Source organism: Syngnathoides biaculeatus, chromosome 3 (genome assembly GCF_019802595.1).
Source record: "Syngnathoides biaculeatus isolate LvHL_M chromosome 3, ASM1980259v1, whole genome shotgun sequence".
Classification (NCBI taxonomy): Eukaryota; Metazoa; Chordata; class Actinopteri; order Syngnathiformes; family Syngnathidae; genus Syngnathoides; species Syngnathoides biaculeatus.
The window spans coordinates 34,806,070-34,833,093 of NC_084642.1; the positions used below are offsets into that span (position 1 = coordinate 34,806,070).

At 43.7% G+C, this 27,024-nt stretch overlaps 1 protein-coding gene across 3 annotated transcripts; it reads right to left on the bottom strand.

The window, feature by feature from the left end:
* Window positions 1-2,758: 2,758 nt before the first annotated feature.
* On the bottom strand, window positions 2,759-14,563 carry LOC133498556 (hatching enzyme 1.2-like). Of its 3 annotated transcripts, XM_061815554.1 has the most exons (10): window positions 14,444-14,563; window positions 6,545-6,608; window positions 6,358-6,437; window positions 5,029-5,100; window positions 4,790-4,945; window positions 4,099-4,219; window positions 3,834-4,012; window positions 3,262-3,343; window positions 2,988-3,112; window positions 2,759-2,900 (listed from the first exon to the last, which is right to left on the bottom strand). In XM_061815554.1, coding segments are annotated over exons 1-10 (960 nt in total). In that variant the 5' UTR covers window positions 14,523-14,563; the 3' UTR covers window positions 2,759-2,898. The 3 variants fall into 3 exon arrangements, with proteins under 3 accessions (XP_061671538.1, XP_061671537.1, XP_061671536.1); XM_061815553.1 differs by lacking the exons at window positions 6,358-6,437; window positions 6,545-6,608; window positions 14,444-14,563 and adding an exon at window positions 5,182-5,391 and having other exon boundaries at window positions 2,759-2,897; window positions 5,029-5,097; XM_061815552.1 differs by lacking the exons at window positions 6,358-6,437; window positions 6,545-6,608; window positions 14,444-14,563 and adding an exon at window positions 5,182-5,375 and having other exon boundaries at window positions 5,029-5,097.
* Between the last annotated feature and the right edge of the window lie 12,461 nt (window positions 14,564-27,024).

The window sequence follows — 27,024 nt, forward strand, 5'->3', positions numbered from 1 at the left end:
TAATGACAAACTCCACAGTACTTTACTGTATTATATGCGTGTGAATAAAAGCTACCTGTATTTATTCGTCCATGTTTATCATTCGTTCCTCAAAACCCATCCATCCTTTTTCTTTCTTGTACCCACAAGGGTCATGGGAGTGCTGGATCCTATCCCAGCTATCTTAGGGCAGGAGACAGGGTACACAGTCTAAACATTTGTATTGAAAATACATTTGAAACATTCACAGGATGGACAAAACTGTAGTTGCTAATCAGATGCACTGTGACAGCCGAGTCTCGGATGTGTGTATGATGCATTAAAACTGGAGGACCGACAGGGTAGACAAGGTTGATGATATTATAATAATATTGATCAATCCAATTTCTGACCCGCTTCTCCTCATGGGGATTGCAGAAGTGCTGTAGCCAATCCCAGCTGGTCATCTTATTGCAGAAATGGAACTGCAGTAAGCTTTCTGTGACTCACTTCTGAAACTCCAGTGAATGACCAATGAGCAACCAGCATCAGGCAGCGGCATCCAGGTGGGTGAGGAACTCAAGGGAACTGAGCAATTGTTCAGTGAACTGGTGTACTGTACTGAGGAATTGAAGAACTGAAAAGAGATTTGTTCAGTGAATTGGTGTTCCATACTTATAGCACGGTGGAGCGTTGGCCTGAGAGTTCTGAGGACCAGGGTTCAAATCCCGGAGTTTCCATGTTCTCCGTGCTTGCGTGTGTTTTCTCCGGGCAATCCGGTTTCTTCCCACATCCCAAAAAACATGCATTAATTGGAGACTCTAAATTACCTGTAAGTGTGATTGTGAGTGTGAAAGTGTGTTTGTCTCTATGTGACCTGCGATTGGCTGACAACCAGTTCAGGGTGTACCCCGCTTCCAGCCCGGAGTTTACTGGAATAGGGTCCAGCACTTCCATGACCGTTGTGAGGATAAGAGGCTCAGATAAAGAATGGCTGGATAATAATAGTACATTAAATTTACATCGTGCTTCTCAAGACTGTTAAAGATACTTTTCACAATCAGATGACAATCACAGTGTGGTGGAATGCAGAAAGGTCACACTGGCTGGAGAGAGCCTAGCTGGACATCAGGGGACATGGAAAGATGCTCAGTAACAGGTCGCTCCACGCATGTTCACGGCTCTCAACCAAACCCAGATGTCTGAGAGTTTGCTGAGAAAGAGATAGGTAGGTGATCATTTAGCTATTGTTTTTTTTTTTAACTCTAGAGAACCCAAGACATCGAAATCCTCTTGAAATTTTATGTACTAACTAAATTAATCAATAGGTGTCAAAGGAACACAAAGGAACACAAAAACATCATATTTGGAAAAATGTACTAATTTACTTCTGGTTTAGAAAATGGGTCACATATGTCCCAGTGGGCCTTAACTACCCCAAAACAATGCATTTAATGGAGACACATGTGAGACTTTGAGCTTTAAGGGTAAAAAGAGTAACTGTGGTGCGTTGTGTTTATACAGTGGGCCCTTCATTACACTGGGTCATATGTGACCCCATGGGTTCTCTAGGGTTAAACTGCTCAGCTTTCCTAAATAACAATACGTGACAAAAACAACGAACAAATCCTCAGGGATGGATGATGACCTTAACTAGGATGTAAGTTGAATAATTTTCATGAAAAAGAACTGAGCAATTCAGTGAACGAATCTTTGGAACTAATCGTTTTAAAGAACTGATTTGAGTGACGCAGTAAACTCAAAAGAACTGCGTTGCCCATTACTACAGCTGCCTAGCACTTATTTTAGCAGTAGCAAGTGTGATGCCCACTTATTTATGGGACGTCTCAATTAGGCGAACAGTGAGATACCTACAAAGATATCTTCCAATTTTTTTTCTGATCATGGCCGGGAAATCCTCGCTTTCCAGACAACCTTCAGACACGCTTTTATGAAGTGAAATCCACATATACCCTACTAACCTTACCTGACACACTCATAATACAAGCAGGACCATCTAAATAATGATCAACTTTTAGCTAAGCTTGTTTGACTCTATCATTGTATGCTATACCTTACATTATACATTTTATTTTTCATTTGTCATTTTGTTTGCTTCTTTGTTGATTCCCTACCTAAGAATCAATAAGAATGATCTGGTGTCACCAATGTGTGACACCATTTTGTGCTGATCAGCTGATGACAAGTCAGCCAATTTGTGCATTTGTTTGACATGCATGTATCACATGATGCTTATTGTTGAACCAATGGCTTATAGGTGGTTTTTATTCAATTTTTCTTGGTAACACTTTTTATTGTTGTCAAATAGAAAGTCCAGGTAAATTTTAACTTAGTTTTATGGTTCTTCACCTAGCTAAAATAATCATGTCATTTTTAGAAGATATTTATAGATTACACTGAAAATATTTTTTTACAGAGCATGGGATGATGCAAAAATGTAAAATTAAAACTTCAGTGAGTACTAACAGAGGAAATGTGATGGTTAATCCATTGCGTAGTCTAATCGTAAAAGTTGCAAACACCTCCCCAAAGGACAAGGTTTTATTGTGGAAAATATTTGTCCATCCATCTATTTTCCATATTGCTTATCCTCACTAGGGTCACGCACATGCTTGAGTCTATCACAGCTATGTTCAGGTGAGAGGTGGGGAACACCCTGAACTGATTGATAAGCGTCTTTGAAAATGGATGGATGGATGAATGATACGAAACGCTATATGATAAGACTTAATTATTATTGATTAAAAAAATCAATGGCACACAATTCACTGACACACAATCTTGTTCATGTAACTTTATTGCGAAATCACTGAGTTTGCTTTTGAGTCCACAACTGGAGTTCTGTCACCCAGTTGCTCCTGAAGATGGGGGGAATATTCCTCCCTTGAACCCGCAGTTATCACTTTGAGAAAAGGCTTCTTCTGAAACAGTGAACATCACAGAAAGATTATAGTTTATATAATAACTACTGTATATTGTTGATCTTGTAGGCTAAGTTGGACACTCACAACACTTGTACAGTGTGTTGAGCCTGGCGATGTCAGCGCGGCTCATCTCCTTAGCATTGCCAAAGGATACGTTAGCGTTAGGGATGGGAAGCATGGTGGGCTGGTTGTTCTTGGAGAAAGCATACCTGTAACATGACACAAAGCACTTTAAGACCAAAACATGGCGCCATTGCGCACACACAGCAGAGTCATGGAAGAGATCTCTTATTTTACACACATGGCCCCAAAACCCTGTCAGGGCCCTTTTACAAAACAAACAAGTAGTAGGTCATACTTGTGGTACTGCATAACAGAGTTGTAGTCATAAGAAGTGCCCTGGTTGAGAGTGGCAATCTTCCTGAAATTGTGCTCCATTCCTGAAGAACAAATAAAAAAAAAAAGTTTGTTTGTGTCATTTGAATTCAGAAGACTCATAAGTCAAACGTGACAATTTCGGACACAGGTGCCAGACACAAGGCTCGGGGGCCAGATTCAGCCAGGTCTGCCACATTATATGGGCAGCGAAAGCAAATCACATGCACTGACTTCTGTGAGACTTGCAAAATTCTGTATCAAAATTTTCAATTGTCATATCTAATAAATGTAAAAAATACTTCATGCATTTTTTTGTTACATTACAGTAACTGAGCAAACTTCTCAACTTCTGATTTGATTTTGGCTATCCATCAATTTGTTCCGTAAATGCAATCACATGACGCAGTTAATCATTTATATGGTTTCACAGTCATAATGGCCCTCTGAAAGAAACATGGCTGGTGACAGAAATGAGTTACACTCTTGTTTGAAGACAATTACTAAATACTGTATTATTTAACATTTGATTTCATAGGATTTTGACTCCATTACCAGACTGAACATTCTGCAGTAGAACCCTGATATGGTTGTCTCTGTCATTGCGTGTCTGTTCGTGATTGAATCCAAGCGCATGGAGCAGCTCGTGCTGGACGGTGCCATGGTAAAGGCATCCTCGGCGAGCCAGAGAAACCACCTGCTTACCACCACGACGGCCGACAAAAGAGTAGCATCTGCACAGAATAAGGGTGATGTTGATCAGAACTAAAAACTATGAAAAGCTTTTCAAATAAATTATTCCTATTTTTCATTTTTATACCCATTCTGGGACTCGATACTCAGCCAGTCACGGTCGCTGCTTCTGGTGGGCCTGAAGCGGATGCAGGAAAATGAAGAGAAGGACTCCAGTCCGCGGGTGATAATGGCCTTCTCACGGGATGCTAGCAGCATGATGAAGCAGCATTTAGTATTTGTTTCATAGCACAACAGTAAATGCTATCAGGGAATTACTATTGTCATCATGGTATTCTGAGCTGTGTTGTGTTGTAGACTCATGGTTGTCTTTTAGAAAGACATTTTATTAACGTTGTCCTTTTACAACAGTAAGCACTTTTTGGAGCAGCTCTCGGACAAGTTACACCAATACATTTTCTGTGTTTGCACATGCTCAATTGAGCCACACCATGAGATGAACCAAATTAGTATTATTAAAATAAACTAAAAGGCTCTAGAGTCTAGAGCGACCCCAGTACTATACCATTTTTTGTTGTTGTTCACACATTTTGTTTACATTGATATCGGGTTAACTGCTGCATTTAACTCAACAAAGCAAGCAAGCAAGTTGCCCAATGGGAATTTATCCATAAATAAACATGGGCTGTATAACCCTACACTTCCTTCAGCATTCTAGTCAAAGCTAAATCATACACTTCTGACACACACGACGATAATAGAGGTAATACAATACAGTCAAAAAGTTCACCGAATGACTATGAGAAAAATTCACTTACAGAAGTGATTGGTGATGTAATAGGGAATGTAGACCTTTCCATCAGTCGACTTGCGCCATGTGCAACCACGAGCGGTGCAGGGGTCAGCATTTCTCTCTGCATCATTGTCGATGGCAATGTCTCCTTCAATCAGTAATGGCTCATCGGCTGAACGGACTGAAATACATCATATACCCTGTTCAAAGCCTGCTGATTCTTTGTTGAACTTTTCCTCAGAGAATATACTGGCTGACACTCACTATGATTACTGTTGGCTCTCTCCAGAATTTCAGACACAGAAAGATCACTCAGATCTTCTGCAAAATCATCTGTTTAAAACACAAATATAATTTCACTTGGAGCAGGTGTTATACTGTCTTAAGTTAGTCAAGGGAATTACATTTGATACATACCTTCCTGTTTGTGTAGCACAGCAATATAGAACGAATGGGAGGGAAAATGAGGTATTAGAAAAGTGAAACAAATAAAATCTACCAAATCATAAAGAGTAATTGCAGAGACATGAAAGCTATCTGAACATAATTCCAAATGACACTGCATCCACTATTTCAGTGATTCCCAACCTTTATTGAGGCAAGGCACAGATCTTACATTTGAAAACTCTCATAGCTCACCACCAAACAAAAATGTCACAAAACGTGGATAAGGCAATTATAAACTTTCTGCCATAAAATAGAAGCACATTTATTTTTTCTGTCTGTCTTAATATGCCGCTGCCATAGATAGATGAACAAAGATACACTATTTGGTGAAAATAAATAATATTTTGGCCAACTAAGTGAATTTAGATCATGTCCTGCAGCATACTAGAAGAGCTCTCACGTCACACCAATGTGCCACAGCACACGAGTTGGGAATCACTCCACTATTTCACAAGTTTAAATTTTAAATCAGCATAGATTTTCAGAGAAATTTTATTTATTTTATTGTTTATTTTTGGCTTTACAATGGCCATGTATGGGGTTTGGGAGCTCATTTTTGCCTTTCATAGAGGAAGGAACTTGAGTACATTTGATAACTTCCATCCATCCAATTTCTGAGCCGCTTATCCTCACAAAGTTCGTATGAGGGTCGGAACCTAACCTAACTCTCTTAAATACAACCGGTTGCCAGTCAATCGCAGGGTACATATAATCTAAGAACCATTCGTACACTCATTCACATCTACGGGCAACTAAGAGTCAGGGTTGCAATTAATATGTTTTTTGGGGGATGTGGGAGGAAACCAGAGTGCCCGGAGAAAACTCACGCAAACTTCAAACAGGCAGGGGCAGGATTTGAACCCCGGTCCTCAGAAATGTGAGCCAGACATTCTAACCAGATAGGTTGATAACTTACTAACTCAAATTAAACATCTCACGCATTACAGATGAGTGATAAATGAGTGATTTAATAAAGCAAATCAGAATAAGGTTGTTAGAAGAATGAAAAACAATTTCCTGCTGATATCACAATTCTAGTGTTCCAGTCCTATTGTCATAACTACTGTTACAAGAGTATTATGATATTATGATTGATTATACAGCTGAAAAATGGTTCTTGTTTGTGACACTTGTTAATTTTAGTTACCTCGATGTCAGCCCAACAGTGGGCAGACAGCAACAAAACAGCCAGAGCTGAGAACTTGAAAAAAGCCATTCGAGCAGACCTGCAGGACATACAGTATACAGATAAGTACCATAAAGGAAAAAGACTACTTATGGACAGTGACTGATTATGGAGCATTACATGAACAACAAAAATGCATGATCTCACCTTGGATTCTCTGTGGGGACTTGACACCAGAAGTTTTTGCCTGGGTTTTTATATGCTTTTACATCTGGGAAATCAAATATGGATTATCAGAGTTGAGAACAAAACTCACAGACTTATCAGTAACATATGGTTAAAGCACACACATAGCAAATGTCTGTGGGAACTGCACATTTGTAAGAAATTGAATGGTCAGCATGAGGTGGCATTTCAAATGCTTTTTTTTTTTTTTTTTTCATTTTTTAGACAAGTTAGACAAAGCTCTTGCTATTTCAGACCAATTAGGATTACCAAATGGATTTATATTTGCTGTATGTGAAAATATTAAATGTTTTTTTGGACATAACGTTTTATAACTTTGTTTTCAAAGACAAAACTGTATATACAGTACATTTCATTAGTATTTGGTAACATTTCAAATTGGCACTATTGCCTTTAAGTTGTATGAGCACCTTGTTTAGCATTCTTGGAACCAGGTCGGTAGGAGAGCACGAAGTAAAATCTAATGAAAAATAGAGCTAGTCTGCCTAGCATTCAATCTCTCAGCAGACTTAAGGTACTCAAGGTTCTTGTGATCTGTCCATACTAAAAATGGGGCCTGAGCTCCTTCTAGCTAGTGCCTCCACTCCACCAAAGCCACCTTGACAGTCAGCAGTTCACAGTAATCTATGTCATTATTTGTTTTGGCTGGAGTCAGTTTTTCAGAGAGGTAAGTGCATGGATGTAACTTATCATTCTTGAGACTGCTCCTATTCAAGCATCAAATGCATCAATTTCTACAATAAACTCCTGTTTGGGATCTGGCAAGGTGATGAGTGGAGTGGAGGTAAAGATTCTGAAAAGCTGCCTGACACACTGTGTGGAGAGGTAAGATCATGCAAAGGCGAGGCTATTGAGCTGAAGTTTCCAATGAATTTTCTGGAGAAATTTGCAAACCCAAAGAACCTTTGTACGTCCTTACGTGACATGGGAATGGGCCAATTAGACACACTCTCTACTTTGCAAGGTTTAATTCTGATTTCACCTTGAGCCAGCACAAAACCCAGAAAAGACTCTTGTGGAACTCACATTTCTGAGCCTTAACAAAGAGTTGATTTTGCAACAGCCGCCGCAACACAGAATGAGACTAAACAATCTGAGTCTTTTCATCCGGGAAAAATATCTAAATGTCACCCAAATATACAAAAACATACACATTCAACATGTCACACAAGACACAATTCTGGAAAGCAGCAGGGCGATTGGTTAGTCCAAAAGTCATAAACAGATATTCATAATTTCCTCTCGGTGTGTTGAATGCGTTTTTCCATTAGTGCAGAACCCTAATCCTAACATGATGATATGCATTCCTCAAGTCTAGTTTGGTGAAAACTTTGGCCCCCTTTAGGAGCTCAAAGGCAGTGGAGATGACGGGAAGGGGGTACCTGTTTTTCACAGTTATGACGTTAAGACCCCGGTAATCAATGCAGGGTTGCAGGGTCTTGTCCTCCTTTTCCACAATGAAAAATCCCGCTCTGGCGAGGGATGAAGAAGGGCAAAAGATTCCGGCTGCCAGTGTTTCTTCCATGTCCTCTTTCATAGCCTTGTGTTCCAGACCGGAGAGAGAGAACACGCTACCTCATGGAGGTGTGGTTCCAGGGAGTATAAGGTCTGTGGGGTGGAAGGGATTTAGCAAACTCTTCTTTAATGTCATTGTAACAGGTGGGCAGTTGAGACAAGTCAGAATCTCTGTCACAAACATGGGATAAGGTGCAGGACCCAAATGCAGGACTTTGAGGCAGTGCCATGGTTTTGAGGGTAGTTTTATTCCAGGAAGAGGTCATACACAGGAACAACCAAGGCAAAGACACAAAAATGCTTGGCAAAAGGCGAGGTCCAAAAATATGAAAAGGTCATCGTTATAACTACTAGGCAAAAACAAGACTTAACTAGACTTGGCTGGGGTAGCGCAGGAACTCTGGCCCGGACAACGAGGCAAATGCACAACAAGAAGCTCGTATACTCAAACAGACTAATGCAGTCTCATACAACAAACTGGCAACTATTAATACAAAACACAAGGCTAAAACACATGGCACAATTGGAGCCAGTAAGGTGCAGATGAGGAACTACTCCCGGGGGCACCCATGCACAGGGCAGTGGCCTGCCCACGCCCCTGACAATCCTCAGCTGGGGTCTGTGGAATTTCATTAGAGACATATTGTATCCTTTAACAACACACAGTGGCTTGAAGCAGGTCTGGGGGCAACTGGTGCCCCAGAACATAACATGCCCAAAGGACCAATCAATATGGGGGTTATGTAATTTCAACCAAGGGTTCCCTAAAATAAGATCATTATTCATAGCATCAAAAATGTGAAAACTAATCTGTTCTGAGTGACAATCAGGCAATATCAGTGTGAATGTTTGGGAGCAGTGAGTAATTTTGCCCCCAAAAATGCTGTCTGCAGCAAAGAATTTGCAATGTCGTTTGAGTTTAGAAGCTCATGCCTAATGAGGAGAGAGTTGACTAAGTTTCCATCAGAACAGAGTTAATGACTACTGACGTATGAATTTCTTGATCCGGGGAGCATATTGTCAGTTAAGGAAGAACATGTGTAGGTATTTTCTTAATGAGATTTAGACTCACCGTTCCCATATCTTTGTTAGGAGCAACGGCAGCTTTGACATGACAGCTGCTCACAGAATGACCCAACTGTCAGCAGGAGTAGCCTTCCCTCAGTTAGTGTTTACGTTCCAAGAGACGGAACCTGCCTAGATGCATGGGTTCGTCCGTGGTGGCCCTGGCCAGTGGATTAAGAATGGCAACAGGTGTTTTGCCTTTGTTCAGCTGGACATCGAGGCTTGTTCTTCCAGTGTGCAGTGATGCATCCTGTCCAGCTCGTGATCGAAGAGCCTTCCATCCATCTGGATGGCAAATCTGATGAGTGTGTCCAAGTTCGTTAGGAGTTGTAGTTGGACCGAATGATTCTTGATAGCAGGGAATAGTCCTTGAAAAAACTGCTTTGAGTAGTGCCCTGTTATTCCATTATCTTTCAGCCGCTAGGATGTAAAATTCAATCATGCAATCTGACACCCTGCGCTTGCCTTGCTGGAAAGTGATCAGGGAGCTAGCTACCTCATGACCTAGTGTGGAATACTGGAACAGTTGTGTGTTGGTAGATTTGTGTTTTACATCCACATATATACCAAATATGAATTTGATTACTTTTACCTTTAATTTTCACAGATTTTGTCCGGTTGTGGCTTTTAGTGTGTTGGTGTTCCTACTGGCTCCATGTGTACAGTACGTAGTACAGCTGTAACATAGTTAACTGTATTTTGTCTTTCTCTGTCTCCCTTACTTTAGTATCACGAAAGGACATTTAGTCTGATCTTTAGTAAGGGGTGGCAACTCGTAAGACATGCACCTTTTCCTCTCTTTGCCAAGACTTCCCCATCTATTTGTAACAAAAATCCACAAAGACAAGATTGTCTCCTTGCTTATGGTGTCAGAAAAAGATTTTGGCAAAACAGGTGGTGTCAGAAGTGAGATTCCAGGATTGATAGCCTATCCAAGGCCTCTTTAGACCAGTGACTGATCATCTGGGACACTAGTCCTGCCCTTACCTGAGAATTAGGACAAGGGACTTCCTTCCTGCCTTCCTGTATTGGCCATGAGCTCAGGATTCGAAACGAGCTAGAACAAAGAACTATGGTAAAGAATGGTATCATTTATTCCTTTTTTTCTGATGGGAACAATGTTGTCTTTGCATTAGGAGGTATTGTTAGTTGCTCTCCCCATATTGCATTTATTAAGGTTTATAGTTTGTACCTTAAAGTTCAGTGTGGGGTTCGAGGGCCCAGGTTTAAATTCAGTGAGGGTTTCAGTCCCACAAGAACTGTCATGATCCTGCCGCTTCAGCACGAGCTGTGCGGCTGCGCTGATTGGGAGGCACACACCTGTGCCTCATGCGGCCTGATCATCCCCCGTATATATAGGACCCGGTGACGACGGTGACGGTCCTCGGCCAGTTCGTTGAGCTTTATGTCCCGTTCCAGCACTCTCGTATTCCTGACTGAACCTGTGTGTACCGACCTTCGTCCGTTCTCCGACCAACCCTGTAAGCCTGACTCCTTGAGACTTCTGCCTGCGTTGACTGTTTCTCCCGTGTACCGACTCCTGCCTGCCCGCTCATCTGCTCTCTCGCCCGACGTCACAACTACCGTTGCTGCACCGGACTGCCTGCTGGATCCCCGACCTCTGCGTACAATAAACGTGTCTCTTCTTGAACTACCTTGCGTCTTCCGAGTTCCTGCATTTGGGTCCGACCTCTCGTTCCGATGGGACGTGACAGAAACTGATAGTGAGGGATAGAGTTCCTGGGCTTGAATTCAGTAAGGGGGGTTGGTGCCTCAAGATCTGACGGTGAGGGGTTCGTGTCCACAAGACCCAACAATTAGGGGTTCGAGAGCCTGACAATTTAGAAGACATTCAAATATTTTGATAAATAGAAGCACTTTTGAAAAATGGGGAGTGGGAAGAGCAAAACCAGTCATAAAAGCAAAATCTGGGATTTACCAGTTTCTTCTTTTCCATTCAGATTGTCCCGTTAGGGTGTCGCCACAGTGCGTCATCTTTTTCCATGTAAGCTTAGCTCCTCCATCATCCTCTCTAATGCAACCTGCCCTCATGTCTTCCCTCACAACATCCAACAACCTTCTCTTTGGTCTTCTTCTCGCTCGTTTGCCTGGCAGCTCCATCCTCAACACCCTTCTACCAATATACTCGCTCTCTCTTCTGTGGACATGTCCAAACCATCAAAGTCTGCTCTATCGAACTTTGTCTCGAAAACATCAAACTTTGGGTGTCCTTCTAATGAGATAATTTCTAATCCTATCCAACCTACTCACTCCTTGAGAGAACCGTAACATCATTTCTGCCACCTCTAGCTCTGCTTCCTGTTGTCTCTTCAATGCCACTGTCTCTAATCCATACATCATGGCTGGCCTGACCACTGTTTTATAAGTTCTTCCCTTCATCTGAGCAGAGACTCTTCTGTCACGAAACACATCAGACACCTTCCGCCAGGTGCTCCAACCTGCTTGGACACATTTCTTCACTTCCTTACCACAATCATCGTTGCTCTGGATTGTTAACCCCATGTATTTGAAGTCGTCCACCCTCGTGATCTCTTCTCCCTGGCGTCTCACTCTTCCCCCTCCACCCCTGTCATTCTTGAACATATATTCTGTTTTACTTTAGCTAATCTTCATTCCTCTCCTTTCTAGTGCATACCTCCACCTTTCTAAATGTTCCTCTACCTGCTCCCTACTTTCACTGCAGATCATAATATCATCTGCGAACATCATGGTCCAAGAGGATTCCAGTCTAATCTCATCTGTCAGACTATCCATACCACTGCAAACAGGAAGGGGCTCAGAGCTTATCCCTGATGTAGTCCCACCTCCACCTTAAATTCCTATGTCACACCTACGGCACACCTCACCACTGTTCTGCTGCCTTCATACATGTTCTGTATTATTCTAACATATTTCTCTCCCACATCAGACTTAGGCATGCAGTACCACAGTTCCTCTTTTGATACGCTGTCATGGGCTGTCTCGTGATCCACAAAGACACAATTTAGCTCCTTCTAACCTTCTCTGTACTAGCATCCTCAAGGCAAATAATGCATCTGCAGTACCCTGTCTAGGCATGAAAACATACTGTTGCTCGCAGATACTTCTTTCCTGGGTCCAGCGTCCATTACTCTTTCCCATAATTACATTGTGTGGCGGCACGTTGGATCAGCTGGTAAAGCGCTGGCCTCACAGTTCTGAGGACCCGGGTTCAATCCCTGCCCCACCTGTGTAGAGTTTGCATGTTCTCCCCGTACCTGCATGGGTTTTCCCGGGGCACTCTGGTTTCCTCCCACATCCCAAAAACATGCAATATTAATTGGACAGTTTAAATTTCCCCTGGGTGTGATTGTGAGTCTGAGTGTTGTCTGTCTCCATGTGCCCTGCAATTGGCTGGCAAGCAGCTCAGGGTGTCCCCCGCCTCCTGCCCGTTGACAGCTGGGATATGCTCCAGCAGTCCCCGTGGCCCTCGTGAGGATAAGTGGCAAAAAAAAAAAAAAATGGAAGGATGGACATTGTGTGGCTCTTGAACTTTATTCTTTATGGTTCCTACAATTCTGTAAATCACATTTGTTCTTAAAAATGGGAGCTACCACACGTTTCCTCCATTCTTCTGGCATCTTCTCACCCACTATAGTATTCCGTTTAACAAGTTGGCCAAACTCTCCACAGCAACCTATCCAAATTGCTTCCATATCTCCACAGGTATGTCATCAAGACAACTGCCTTTCCGTTTTCTATCCTCTTTAGTGCCTTTCTGACTTCCCCCTTACTAATCATTGCCACTTCCTGGTACATCACACTTGCCTCTTCTACTCTTTTTTCGCTCTCATTTTCTTCATTCATCAACTTGTCAAAGTATTATTTACAACTATTTATCACACTATTAGCAACACATTTCCATCTCTATCCTTAATCATCCTTTACTGCTGCACATCCTTAAAATTTTGTCCCTCTGTCTGGCTAACCTCTAGAGGTCCTTATCACGTTCTTTCATGTCCATCCTGGTGTACATGTCATCATATGCCTCTTGTTTAGGCTTCGCTACCTCTACCATAGCCCCGCGTTGCATCTCAATGTATTCTTTTGCTTCTCCTCAGTCTTCTCAGTATCCCACTTCTGTACTAACCTCTTTTCTTGTATGACTTTCTGTAGTTTGGGGTTCCACCACCAAGTCTCATTCCCCCCTTCCCTACCAGAAGATACACCAAGTATTCTCTTGCTTGTCTCTCTGATCACCTTGACTGAAGTAGTCCAGTCTTCCAGGAGCTCTTCCTGACCACTTAGCCACCCTCCATGAACTCCTAACGTAATCTAAAATTATGCAACTGCACTTTCTTTTTTGCTTTTCTTCGTTCTCTGAGCAACAGTGGAGTACAAATTGGTAATAATCTTTCCAATGTCTGGACCTGGGGAATAGACTGAAAAATACCCCTATTTATTTATTTATTTATTTATTTATTTATTTAAGTTCCTTTAGCAGTAACTGTGCCTTGATTGTAAATAGTTTTATCTGAGTTACTTTTGTATTGTATTTTGGAATTCTATAAAATAAAACCTGAGTGAGGAGAATTAAGGTCTGAGTTTAGAAAGTAAAATGGACAAACTCCCTGAGTAAGCAACTTCAAAGGAACTGTAAGGTCTACTTCAAAGTAATGATATGGCCATTTGGTGATTTCACAATCAGCCACCTCACCTGGGGTTCTAGTTCCAAATCTGCGCTCATTTGTTTATTGCACCCAAATTTGCAAGGCCCACAGATGTCCTGGGGCCAGGAAGGGGGAGATTATTTAAGATGTTCTTCTATTTTATTTTAGCATATTTTATTTTATTGCTTTAAGCACCTTGTGGAGAAGCGCCCGTTATCTCATTTTATGCAGTCATACAATGATAATAAAGGCTTTTGATTGATTTGATTGATTGATATTTCGCGAGATCCTGATACTTGTTCCTGCTGCAGCAGCTTTGGACTGGTTTTATGATTTTTGAGTCGTGGCTTCGTCACCACTCCCTTCACATTACTTTTGATAAGCAGCTGAGTTGGTGGCACTCAAAGAGGGCTGTCGTTTGGCGGAAGGAGCATCCGTCACCATATACCGTACACAGACTCCCGCTATGCTTTTGCTGGCGTACATGACTTTGTCGCCCTCTGGCGCCACCACAATTTTTAAAAAATGTGATAGCAGACAATTCTTCATCATAACAAGGGTGAAGCTCTCCCCGATGCTCTCCTTCTGATAGCTTTTTATAGCGGTGTGTAAATGCGCAGGACACACTCACATTTATGACTCTGTCTCTCAAAGAAATGCACGTGCGGACCCCACCGCAGATGCAGCATCACGCCTCGCTCTTCCTTCATTCTACCTCATCTGTTCCCTCTCCACCCTTCACCCTCCCTCTTTCTCACTGACTTTCACACACTATCTACTCCTGCTGAATGTGCTGTTTGGCGACAGTGCCAAGTGACTTTTGAGAATGGCATTTGAATGGGCCTTGAAGGTTGCCTTGTCTTTTCCTTTGTTACGCTAAAATGACACAAAGGGTTGGACCATGTTTCAAAAGGGGGCATGGATTCTCCGGCGCAATGTCATTGGTTTACAAAAGCGGGTTCGCAGACGATTTTTGTAAATCTTTCTTCACGTGTGCTCACTTCAATTCTGGTTAACAGGCGGCACATCCACCACCTACACGGCTATTACAGCATGTAATGATGGACTTCATAGAATTGACACCCAGTGAATAGAAGAAGAAAAATTGTCGAGTTATGGTCGACATGTTTTCAAAATGGATTGACGTATTTCCAGTATGCATGAGTGTCTACAGTGGGAAAAGCATTGATAATTGTATTATTAATTATTCCCAGATGGGGAAAAATAAATAAATAAAACTTTGTTTGACAACCGGAAGTACAAATGAAGTGTTGACTACAATTTAACCTTGAAACACATTGGAGTTACCATTCCCTGTCTGGCGGTCCAGTAGAAAAAGATGATGGGATTCTAAAAGCTAAATTGAGTAAATATGAATTAAATTTGACTAAGTGTTTGCCAATTGTCGTGATGTATATGAAGATCCGGGTGCATCCTTGGCACAATCTGTCCCCTTTTGAGACCCTGATTGCAGGCCCTCTGAATATTGGACTGCATCCTCCAGGCTTGCCGATGGACAAACACCTTTGTGAGGAATACTTGATCAGGTATTTCACATCTTGACTAACCTGTTCCTGTTTTCTGATGTCAGTAAACAAGTTCAGGTGGCACTACCGAGGCCGGTAGATGGATCCCTCCCTGTTTGACATCAAACCCGGTGACTTTGGCGGAAACTGCAGAGACCACGCTGGCTGGGCCCATTCCAAGTTCTCATTCTGACCAACACTACAGTGAAGGTCCCTGAAAGGGCAATATGGGTTTATGCATCACACTGTGTGCAGGTCCCAGCGCCTCCAATTGTCCTGAATCCTCCACTTTCATCTTCTACGATGATTGACCATAAAGCTCTTCAAGATCATAAAGGTGAGCGTCTGAAGGCTGAGTATCCTCTAAGAAAGAAGGTTCACTTTTGGCTTAAACTTTTAGCTCAGTGCTAGCAACTGATTGCGTGTTGATAGGTCGTAGAGGAGCAAAAAAATGGTAATAAAGCCGAACAATGACCAATCCTCTGCCTGAACTGACACATACATGCACACATACTTGGCTAACTCGGCAGTAGAAAAGAAGGTGATGATGACATCTTCAAAGGTTTTTCTTGCTGGTCTAACATTTATTGGTTGTTGTGATCAAACTAAGGATTGATGGTCCCACTTTGACAGTTGTCACAATCCTGTACTGTACGTGACAGCCATGGCGACCTTTCTTGGTTACATTCAATTTCCTCTACTTCTGATACTTTCACCTACTACAACATAAATCTTTGGATCAATCTGCAACATACTTGACGACGACACGTTTATGATAGATTTCTTAAACTCGTGGTGTGAATTTCTGGATAACTGTGGGGTTGTTGTTTTGTTGATGCATGATGATTTGCTGTTTCATTTTCCACAATTTAGTCTTACTTTGATTTAGTTTCTTCTAGTTCATTAATATTTAGTATTTAGTTGTTTTGCTTAACTTTTAGCGTGAAGAAAAGAAATATTTGAACAGCCTGCTTTTTGTGGTCAGATGAGACCAAAATTGAACTTTTTGGTCATAATTCCACTAACCGTGTTTGGAGGAAGATGAATGATGAGTACCCTCCCAAGAACACCATCCCTACTGTGAAGCATGGGGGTGATAGCATCATGCTTTGGCGGTGTTTTTCTGCACATGGGAAAGGACGACTGCACTGTATTAAGGAGAGGATGACCGCGGCCATGTATTGTGAGATTTTGGTGAACAACCTCTTTCCCTCAGTCAGAGCAATGAAAATGGGTCGTTGCTGGGTCTTTCAACATGACAATGACCTGAAGCATACAGCCAGGAAAACCAAGGAGTGGCTCCGTAAGAAGTATATCAAGGTTTTGGGGTGGCCTCGGTAGTCTCCAAACCTAAACCCAATAGAAAATCTTTGGAGGGAGCAGAAACTCTGTGTTTCTCAGAGACAGCCCAGAAACCTGTCTGATCTAGAGTATCATGCTCCTGGCTTCCTGCCCAACCTGGGCGTGGCCAGCCAATTAGTCAGCGCACACCTGCACCTTGTCCCGGCTGATGACTCTTAGTATATATAGGACCCAGGGGATGACTAGTTCTCCGCCAGATCGTTGCCCTTGATGCTTCGTTCCCACACTCCCGTTTGCCTGACTTCTGCTCTCCGTGTACCAACCCACGCCTGTCCCTTGACTACCCTTACTATTATCTCTGCTATTTTGGACTGTCTGCCTGATCCCTGACCTTGGACCGAATAAAGGTTACCACTGTACTGCCTGCTTGTCTCTGGAGTAGTGCATTTGTGTCCGCCCTCGAGCCCCGTTCGTGACAGAACGATCAGGCCAAAACATGGACCCAGCCGACTCAGAATATATCCATCGCTCCCTGCAAGTCCAGGGCAGACGCCTGGTGGAGCAGGAGGCTGCTCTCCAGGTAACGGCTCCATGAGATCTGGGCCCGGCTGGAGCCGTGGCTAGCCTCCCAGGCTAGCGCGGCTGCCACGCCAACGGTGGCCACTCTGCTGGTGCCACCGGTTCTGCCCGTACCAGTGTAACCCCGCTCACCTGACCGGAACGATTCTCAGGCAACTCAGGGAACGTCAAACCTTTCCTCGCCTAGTGCGATCTCCATTTTGAACTGCCTTGAACCGCCTTTCCCACGGACCACTCCAGGATCGCCTATGTCATTTCCCACATGACGGGAAGGGCGGAGGCATGGGCCACAGCTGAATGGAGTTGTAACTCAGAGACTTGGCGTTCCTGGTTGTCATTCATCTGTGCACTCACCCAGGTGTTCCAGTATACAGCGCCGGAGCGTAAAGCGGTGGCCTCCCTCATGATGCTTCGCCAGGGCCGTCGTCGCGTCTCAGACTACGCGATCGAGTTCTGGATCCGCACCGCCGAGAGTCGATGGAACGAGGACGCCCTGCACGATGCCTTTTTCCAGGGACTTTCCCCTCAAATCCGTGGTCTTCTCAGCGCCGTGGATCTCCCTCCTTCGCTGGACGCGCTCATCGCATTGGCCCTCAAGGTCGACCAGCGCCTGGTAATGCAGGGTCAACTAGCCGCGATGACTGAAAGAGAGAGGGAGGGGCCCAGTCCGACCTCCGCCCAATCGTCCACGCTGCCCTCCACGGCTGAACCCATGCAGGTGGAGGGTCTCGACGGGCCAGCGGAGGAGCGTCGGCGACGGGAAGGTCACTGTTTTTACTGCGGGCATCTGGGACACTTGATCGCCCGCTGCCCGGTTCGACCAAAGCTCCCCGACATCAGGATCTCCGGTGAGTGTGTGGTATAGCGCGGTGGAGTCAGGGAGGTCACTTCTTCACCTCACCTTGGGAACAGACTCCTGTTCATGCACTGTGACTGCGTTCATTCATTCCGGGTCGGATGCAAACCTAATAAATCTTCGCGTGGTCGAGGCGCTGGGGGGAGCAACCTTCCCCACGCAACAGCTTCGTAACGCCTATGCCGGCAACGGTAAGCTCCTTTGCCGGGTTATACACCGGACCAGACGTTACGTATGAGCTTTCCGGACGCTCACTCGGAGCGTATTAGCTTTCATGTCTTCAACGCACGTAGCAGCGACATCATCTTGGGCAAAGAGCATAACCCGCACATAGATTGGGCCACGCGTCAGATCAAGACATGGGGAGAGGACTGTCGCAGACGTTGTTTCGTTGTCCAGGAAAATGGGGGGATTCAAGTCGTGCCGGTTTGGCTAACAGAACCTAGTACCGCCTCGGAGCTGACTGCGGTGCCCTCCTGCTACCTCAACTTGCGGGAGGTTTTCTCTGAACCTAGGCAAAATCTCTGCCACCGCATTGGTCATACGACTGCGCGATTGAACTCGTGCCAGGAATCTCACCTCCCAGAGGGAAACTGTTCTTGTTAACAGGACCAGAGCACCAGGCCATGAGGGACTACATTGAGGAGTCACTGGCAGCCGGACTCATTCGCCCCTCATCCTCACCAGCTGGTGCGGGGTTTTTTTTTCATCAAAAAGAAGGACTCCACGCTGCGACCCTACATCGACTACCGAGGACTGAACGACATCACAGTCAAGAACCGGTACCCCTTGCCTCTGATCGCTACGGCATTCGAACTCCTTCAGGGAGCCCAGATCTTCACCAAGCTGGACTTGAAGGAGGGAAGGAGACAAATGGAAGACAGCGTTCAACACTCCCACAGGGTATTATGAGTATCTTGAGTATCTTGTGATGCCTTTTCAACTGACAAATGCCCCAGCCGTCTTTCAAAACTTCATTAATGACGTACTTAGGGAGTTTCTGAACAAGAACGTATTTGTGTTTCTCGACGATATTGTAATCTTTTCATCAGACCTGAACTCTCACATCCAACAGGTCAGAGAGGTGCTCCGGCGTCTGTTTCAGCACCAGCTGTTTGTGAAAATGGACAAATGTGAGTTCTACCAAGCGTGTCCTTCCTGGGTTTCGTCCTGGCAGAGGAGAAAATACGTATGGATTCCGGGAAGGTCGACGCGGTGCTGCGGAGGCCCACCCCCGCCAGCAGGAAGGACGTACAGAGGTTCTTGGGATTGGCCAATTTCTACAGGAAGTTCATACGGAACTTCCGCTCCGTGGCTGCTCCTCTGCACGCTCTCACCTCACCACACAACGTCGTCGAATGGTCCAGGACCTGCCAGGAGGCCTTCGACAACCTTAAGACGAGTTTCACCATAGTGCAGATCATTGTTCCGGACCCAGATCACCAGTTCATGGTGGAGGTTGACGCATCAGATTCAGGAATCGGAGTCATGTTGTCTCAGAGAAGTCCCAAGGATGGAAGGATCCACCCGTGCACGTTCCTGTCGAGGAGCTGACCCCGGCAGAGAGGAACTACGAGGAGATCGAGAACTGCTGGCGGTGAGGACGGCGTTGGAAGTGTGGCGGCACTGGGTGGAGGGCTCGCAAGTGCTGTTTGTGGTCTTCACTGACCATAAGAACATAGAGTACCTGAAGACCGCGAAGCGGCTGAACGCCCGCCAGGCCAGGTGGGCCCTGTTCTTCACCCGCTTCCACTTTACTCTGTCCTTCCACCCAGGCTCTGAGAACGGGAAGCTGGACGCACTCTCACAGATCCACGAGGGGGAGTGCACGGAATCAGAGGCCGCTCCTATCCTGCCAGAGGCATGCTTCGTGTCCGGCTTCACCTGGGCGGTCGAGTTGCGGGTGAAGGAGGCCCTGGGAGAGACGCCACCGCCGCAGATTGTCCGTCTGATCGCTTTTTGTCGTTCCATCTCTCCGGGGAGACGTCGTCAACTGGGCCCATCCCAACAAAGCAGTCTGCCACCCAGGTATAGCAAAAACGCGTTCAGTGGTCGAACAAAGGTTCTGGTGGCCCAACCTCAGCTAGGACGTGAGGGAGTTCATCAACGCCTGCCCGGTGTGTGAGATTTCCCGCCTACGGCCTGGCATCCAGGGACCAGAGCACGTGGAGCCAGCACATCAAGTGGGTAGAGAATGCTCACAATTCCTCCGCCTCAACAGGTATGGCTCCACTCCACATCGTGCATGGCTATTCTCCGTCCCTGTTTCCTCCACTGGCCACAGACTCCGCGGTCCCGTTGGCCCTGGCGGTGGTACGACGCTGCAAACGAACCTGGGAGGCAGCTCAAAGGACGCTGCTGCGCATGAGCAGTGCCTACAAGTCCGCAGCGGACCGCAAGAGGAGGGCCACACCAGAACTCAGGGTGGGACAGCGAGTGTGGCTCTCCACCAAAGATCTCCCGCAAACTTGCTCCCAGGTTTGTTGGCCTTTTCCCAATTACCAAGATCATTAACCCGGTTGCAGTCTCACTGAAACTGCCCAGGCCGATGAGGGTGTACCCTACATTCCACATTAGCAGACTACGCCCGAATCGCCCTTTGCCGCTGGCTCCTCCGGCCAAGCCCCCCCCCCCCCCCCCCCCCCGTCTCCCTGCACATATATATATATATATATATATATATATATATAGTAGTCGTGGATTGATTAGGTTGAAGTCAAATGGGGGAAACTGTGTTTGTAGGTTTATGTTTTACATATTCATATATCAAAAATATTTGTTCTACTTTCAACTTTCACAGATTTTGTCCTGTTGTGGCTTCTAGGTTCTCTCGGTCGGACTGTTCCTCATGTGTTGCTGTTCCTCCTGGCTCCATGTGTACAATACTGAGTAGAGTTGGACATAGATAACTGGCTTGTTTTGTCTTTTTCTGTCTCTCACTTTAATGTAATGAAAATATTTTTAGTCTGTTCTTTACTAAGGGGTGACCACTTGTAAAACTTGTGTAATTTTTTTCTCTCTTTGCAAAGACATTTGTCTTTTTGTAATAAAAATCCACAAAGACAAGATTGTCTCTTTGCTTCTGTGAAAGCGATCTTTGCCTGCTCGATGAGGAAGGGCAGCTGCCTACAGCTCAACGTGGAGTTCACATTAAGTGATGAACGGCTTGATGTTCTCGAAGTCTCACGAGAATCTTTCTGGGGGAGAAAGGTGTGGGTAGAAAGCAGTGGAGGTGACAAGTGGCGATATGGTGACTGATTCAATAGGAAATGGCGGTACAGTGGCGGCATCATGTGCTGTACCAGCTAATTCCTTCTTCTGAACAATATCGATTAGAACATTGGACTGCGAATCCACCTGTCTCATCATAGTGTCCTGCTTCTCAGATCGTCCCTTAAGATGAAGATGGAGGGCAGCAAGTTCATCCTGATTCGCAATGAGTAATCCCGGTGCTTGAAGGGCTTTACGCACTGGGTCTGAGTCTGCTACATCCATGTCATGGTCAGTTAGTTCTGTCACTGACAGAAAAAGGGATAGGACCCAAAATTTCTGAGATCGGTACACTGGCAGGCAGTCTGAAAAGGCAACAGAATCCAAAAATGTGAGGTGAAAGGAACGGTGAAATATCAAACAAGGTCTTGGCTTACTGTGAGTCTGTGAAGGCGAAACAAGGTACGCTGGAAATGCTGCATATTGTGGGTCACAGCAATGAGCCCGGAATATAGAACAAGTGTGAGTTTATTAACGCCCGAAGATAGCTGGGGTTGGCCCCAGCATGATGTTTCAGTTGTCAATTTGCTCTTCAGTTCTTCTGCCTAATGCTGTGTTCACACCGCAAATTGGATGTTTCACACGGCATGATTACATGAACAAAGTCAATACAAAAGGTGCAAGGTGGTGTAAAATGGCACCAGGTGACAGGAAGGACATGTGTGACACGAAGTGAGGTCGGCGAACTAGTGAAACACCAGACATTGAACTATTGGCACACAATGATCAGATAAAAAGTCATTGTAAATGCGCAATGCCCACAATGTTGGGGCGAACTCGTGAATACTGTATTTGGCTCACCTCCTTTTGCTCGTGTTGAAAGGATTTGAATTTATGCGTCAAGGATGCGTGAAGTTGTGTTGCAAAAGCCAATCAACAACATTTGCCGCTTACACAACAGCCAGCCACAGCTGATACCAACTCACTGATTATCTGACTTTTTTTTTTTTTTTTTTTAACGGGGGCCTCTGCACTACATGCCAGGTCATTAGAACTCTGGCATGTAACAGTTTTGCTCATATTGTGTGTGGTGTGTTCCAATATCAACACAGAACATCACACACACAAAGCGTGTTCAAATGCAGAAATCGAAATCCCGCGTGATTACACGTAAGCTCTCAAAACTGTAAAAGGAGTAACACTTCTGGCTTTGCACCAATGCTTCCTTAACCTTCCCGAAGGTTGGCGTAGCCAGGAGCAATATCTTCAAAAAACAACTTGCTTTGAAAATACTTTTTTTCTGTGTGGGAACGCACTTTTACACACACACACACACACACACACACACACACACACACACACACACACCACACACACACACACACACACACACACACACACACATAAATATATATATATATATAATATATATAATATATATGTAAGACATGTATATATATGAGACATTGGGTAAGACAAACTTTATTTACAGTCATTTCATTTTGTTGAGTCAGAGTCCAAACACGTGTGAGATTGTGAGTGTGAAATGTTGTTTGTTTCCATGTGCCCTGCAATTGGCTGGAAAGCAGTTCAGGGCGTACGCCGCCTCCTTCCTGAAAATAGCTGGGATAGGCTCCAGCATTCCCTTGATGTTTGGAGGATAAACAGCTCTATAAATGGATGAAAAACAGGATATTAAAACTGCATCTCAAATAGACCAGGAGAATGTATGTTGGCCTGAATGGAGTTCATAACATTAAACTTTTTTGTCCTTGTCAAAAGTCTTGGTGCAGTGTTTTGTATGAAATGCACCCTTTTAATACTAGACATAGGAAGACCATAATGCAGCACATTAAAATTGGAACAATAATGCAGCAGATTAAAATTGGAACAAAAGGACTCGTCATGATCCATAACCTGGAGTTCCTCTTTTGGAGCTTGGGTGGCACTTTATGCCTTGTTTCTCCTTCTTCCCGCCTCTGTGTCCCTAGCATTCAGCATCAACTGTGCAGCGCTTTTGTCTTTAATCAGCACTGAAAATTGCCTTCATTGCAAACTCTTTAAGTCCGGCCAAGTAATTAATTTATTTTACAAAGAGTTAGTCAGGGCGAGACAGGAACACTTTTCTGAAATCATTAGTAAGAACTTCGGCAACACTCACACTCTATTGGCCATGGTTGACAAGCTCACAACCCCTCGATTCAGTAAGCTACAGAATGCAAAACAGATGATAAATGCAATGAATTTGCTCTTTATTTTAGTAAAAAAAAAATACAATCTATCAGGTTAAATATTAGCACAAAATTAGCAAAATGATAAAATGATACTATATCTGACGCTAACCAGGAAAAAACTATTACCATGTCGGTTCAGCATCTGAAACCATCAACAAACTGTCTTAACTCAGTACCATCTTACTTTTTCAAGGCTATTGCAAGCTGCGCTCGTTGATTTGCATCAAATAATTAATTACTCATTTCAGTCAGGCAGGTTTCCTAAAACTCTTAAAGTAGCCGCCATTAAGCTTTTTCTAAAATATATAACACTGGAAGTTTCCATGTTAGCAGGCTATAGACCCATCTCAAATCTCGTTCTCATAGGCAAGATTGTTGAGAAGTTATTTTTAGTCAGCTCTGGAATTTCTTCAACTCAAATAAACTTTTGGACAAATTTCATTCAAGTTTCTGAGCTCAGGACAGAATCTGCTGTTATTAAATTGTTAAATTATGTAAATTTGAGTACTGACTCAGCAAAGGTGCAGATTCTGGTCTTGTTGGATCTCAGTGTGTCTTTTGATACAGTAAATCATAATATACCGCTGAATAGGTTGGAAACGTGGGTAGGATTACATGGAACAGTCTTTAAATGGTGCAGGTCCTACAGGAGGAAATGAGATATTTTTCACCAGTGGAAGTGTTCAATTTCATTGAATGGCAATGACCTAAGGGTCACTCAAGTGTCAGTTTTTTGCACCCTTCTTTTCACCCATGGTTCAAATTCTTCAGCACTTTAATCTTGATTATTATAGCTATGCAGATCACACACAGCTCTATCTAGTAGTGTCTCCAGAAGACTACAGTTCACTTGAGGTGTTGCGTCACTGTCTAAGACAGATAACGAGATAATCCAAAATTTTCTTCAATTAAACCTGAAAGCTGAAAATTGTTTTTGGAAACAAATAAAAAAAGATTGTTGTTCATAAAGGGGAAATCCAGTGCTTTGCATGAACAGTGTATCCAATAGGTCATGTAAGATGTAACCTATTTTGACAATGTGATGTTAAATCCTCTCTCATTTAATAGTGTTTTGAGATTTTTATCGACAATTATGAATTTTCAGGGGCGCTGCCATTTTCGCAAGTCTCACAATCTACGTGGGTGTATGTGACGTGTACTGTCCCATTCCAGACACTGGGTTACATGGGACACCATTATGCCCAGCGCTGATTTCTCAGATTTATCCTCATCTGATGAAGAAATAGTATCAGTTGATCGGAAAGAAAGAGGAATACTCCCAGACAGATTTGAACCTGTGGCTGTAATGAGTAACTTTCTTTCGGCTTGTCCTGTTAGGGGTCACCACAGCGTAACATCTCAGATGAACGCTCATATTTGTTTGGCACAGTTTTTACGCCCGATGCCCCGTGCTGTGCTGGAGTTTAAGAGGATTTTGTGAGGCCAACAAACAGCATAAATGATCACCTTGATCAATTAATAGGCGTCCTTTCAAACATAAGCCATTCATTTAATACACTGGTTAACATGTGAACTTCGAGTCCTTGCCTCTTTTACATTGTTGAAATCAAATGCTGCCGGGCCTCAACGGCCTCTCTGTTTTGATTTGTCATGAAAGGTCCATTTTCTGGCTTATCTGGTGGCGGGATATGCTGCTCTTGGAATGGTATTGTCATGAGCGGGGCTGGAGCAGTGCCAGGAAGGGCGTGACTTGGTCACCGCTCTGCACGATGCCACCTCTGGAACTAGTCACAGCTGTTGCGCATTTGGAATGTTTATTAACCATGTATTCATGTTGGAGTTTACATCACAGGCATTTGCCACTTCATTGAGTTTGCACTGTGTTACCGTGTGCGGACACTACTTCTGCAATAAAACCCACTGGACATTATGCCTTTGTCTTGGAGTCCTGCATTTGGCTCCTCCCCGCACCGATGTCACGTAACAGGTATGGTGTGCCATATTGTGGAGGACACTGAACACCATTATGATGCACCACACCTTGTCAGGACTGTACATCCGCCCTGTCTAGAAAACACCATCACCCTTTCAACATGCCAATTGTTCTCTCAACAACTGACCAAATACAGGAATGGAGGTCATTGTCCCTCCGCTCTTGCTCAATCTGAAGGTTGGTGAGATTAGTCTTCACCCAGGTCTTAAGTGTGTAGCCACAGTCACCTGGGCTCAATTAAAGCAAAGCAGTAAATTAAAATTATAATTCCCGCTGATAGTGTAGTGGTACACAACTGACTTTTCTGTGGGAAGTGTGGAATCGATTCTCACTCAGTAATTGTGTCAATTAAACCAAATCAATTAAAAACCTTTAATGTCATTATATGACTATGCATAAAACGAAATGATGAGTGCTTCTCCACAAGGTGGATGTGCAAATAAAATGGAATAAAAATAGAAGAGCATCTTCGGTAAAAATAACAGATGATAAAATACATACATCCAGGTACAGTTATTGCTAAAATAAAGAAATAAATAGTTGCAGAAGCTGAGGGCTACATCGTGATCACTGATCGTATGAAAGGCTACGTGACCTGTTCACGGGAAATTTCAGACTCAGTTCATTACATGTACATAAAATATTTTTGTTTTAATTTATTGTAGTAAATTGCATTACAGGTATTTTAAAATGTTAATTCACATAAGCACGTCAAATTCAGAATTTAAAGCACAAATAATAGTAACAATTTGTGGCCTATGGTATTTTTAGAACATACCTCGCAGGCTCCTTATATCGTCCTCATGGGCTACCGTTCGCCTGCGGGCACCATGTTGGTGAACCCTAGCCTAGAGTGTATTTTTCAGTCTTGTACTCCTTGTCCAGGCTTTGGTAAGATTACTAAAACCAAGAAAAGCAGACAAAAGTGCAGTTACCAAAAATGATATTACAATACTGTTATGTTCAGTGGTTTTGAGTACAAGGAATTGATGGTTCTGGGGGAAAAAATTGTCTTTGAATCTGGTTGTTTGTGTTTTGTGGGACCTGTACCGCCTGCCAGAGGGCAGCAGGTTAAACAGGTGGTGACGAGGATGTGAAGAGTTCTTTGCAATGTCAATATGTGCTCTGCGATTGGCTGGCAACCAGTTCAGGGTGTACTCCAGCACTTCCGCGACCCTTGTGAAGAGAATGGTTGGATGTTTTTAAATGTGTTTATAAAATGCCCCACTCTTGTTTATATCTTAACTTTCATATCTTAACTGTCACAAGAATAAATAAAAGTTTCTAAAATTGAATATCATTGAATACCATTTGTGTACAATTCAATAGTTTTGGGATATTTATAATTCTGTCTGTTGTACCTGTTTTAACAGATACAAAACTTGTCAAGGCAATACTCCCATTGTCGCAGTGAACTTAGTGAACTGTGTACACTACGGCCTTACCAATGACTAAGTAACAAGGTATTTTATTATTTGTCTTTACACTGATACAAGAAGGCATGAAATATTCATCCATCTATTTTCTGAGCCGCTTAACCTCACAAGGGTT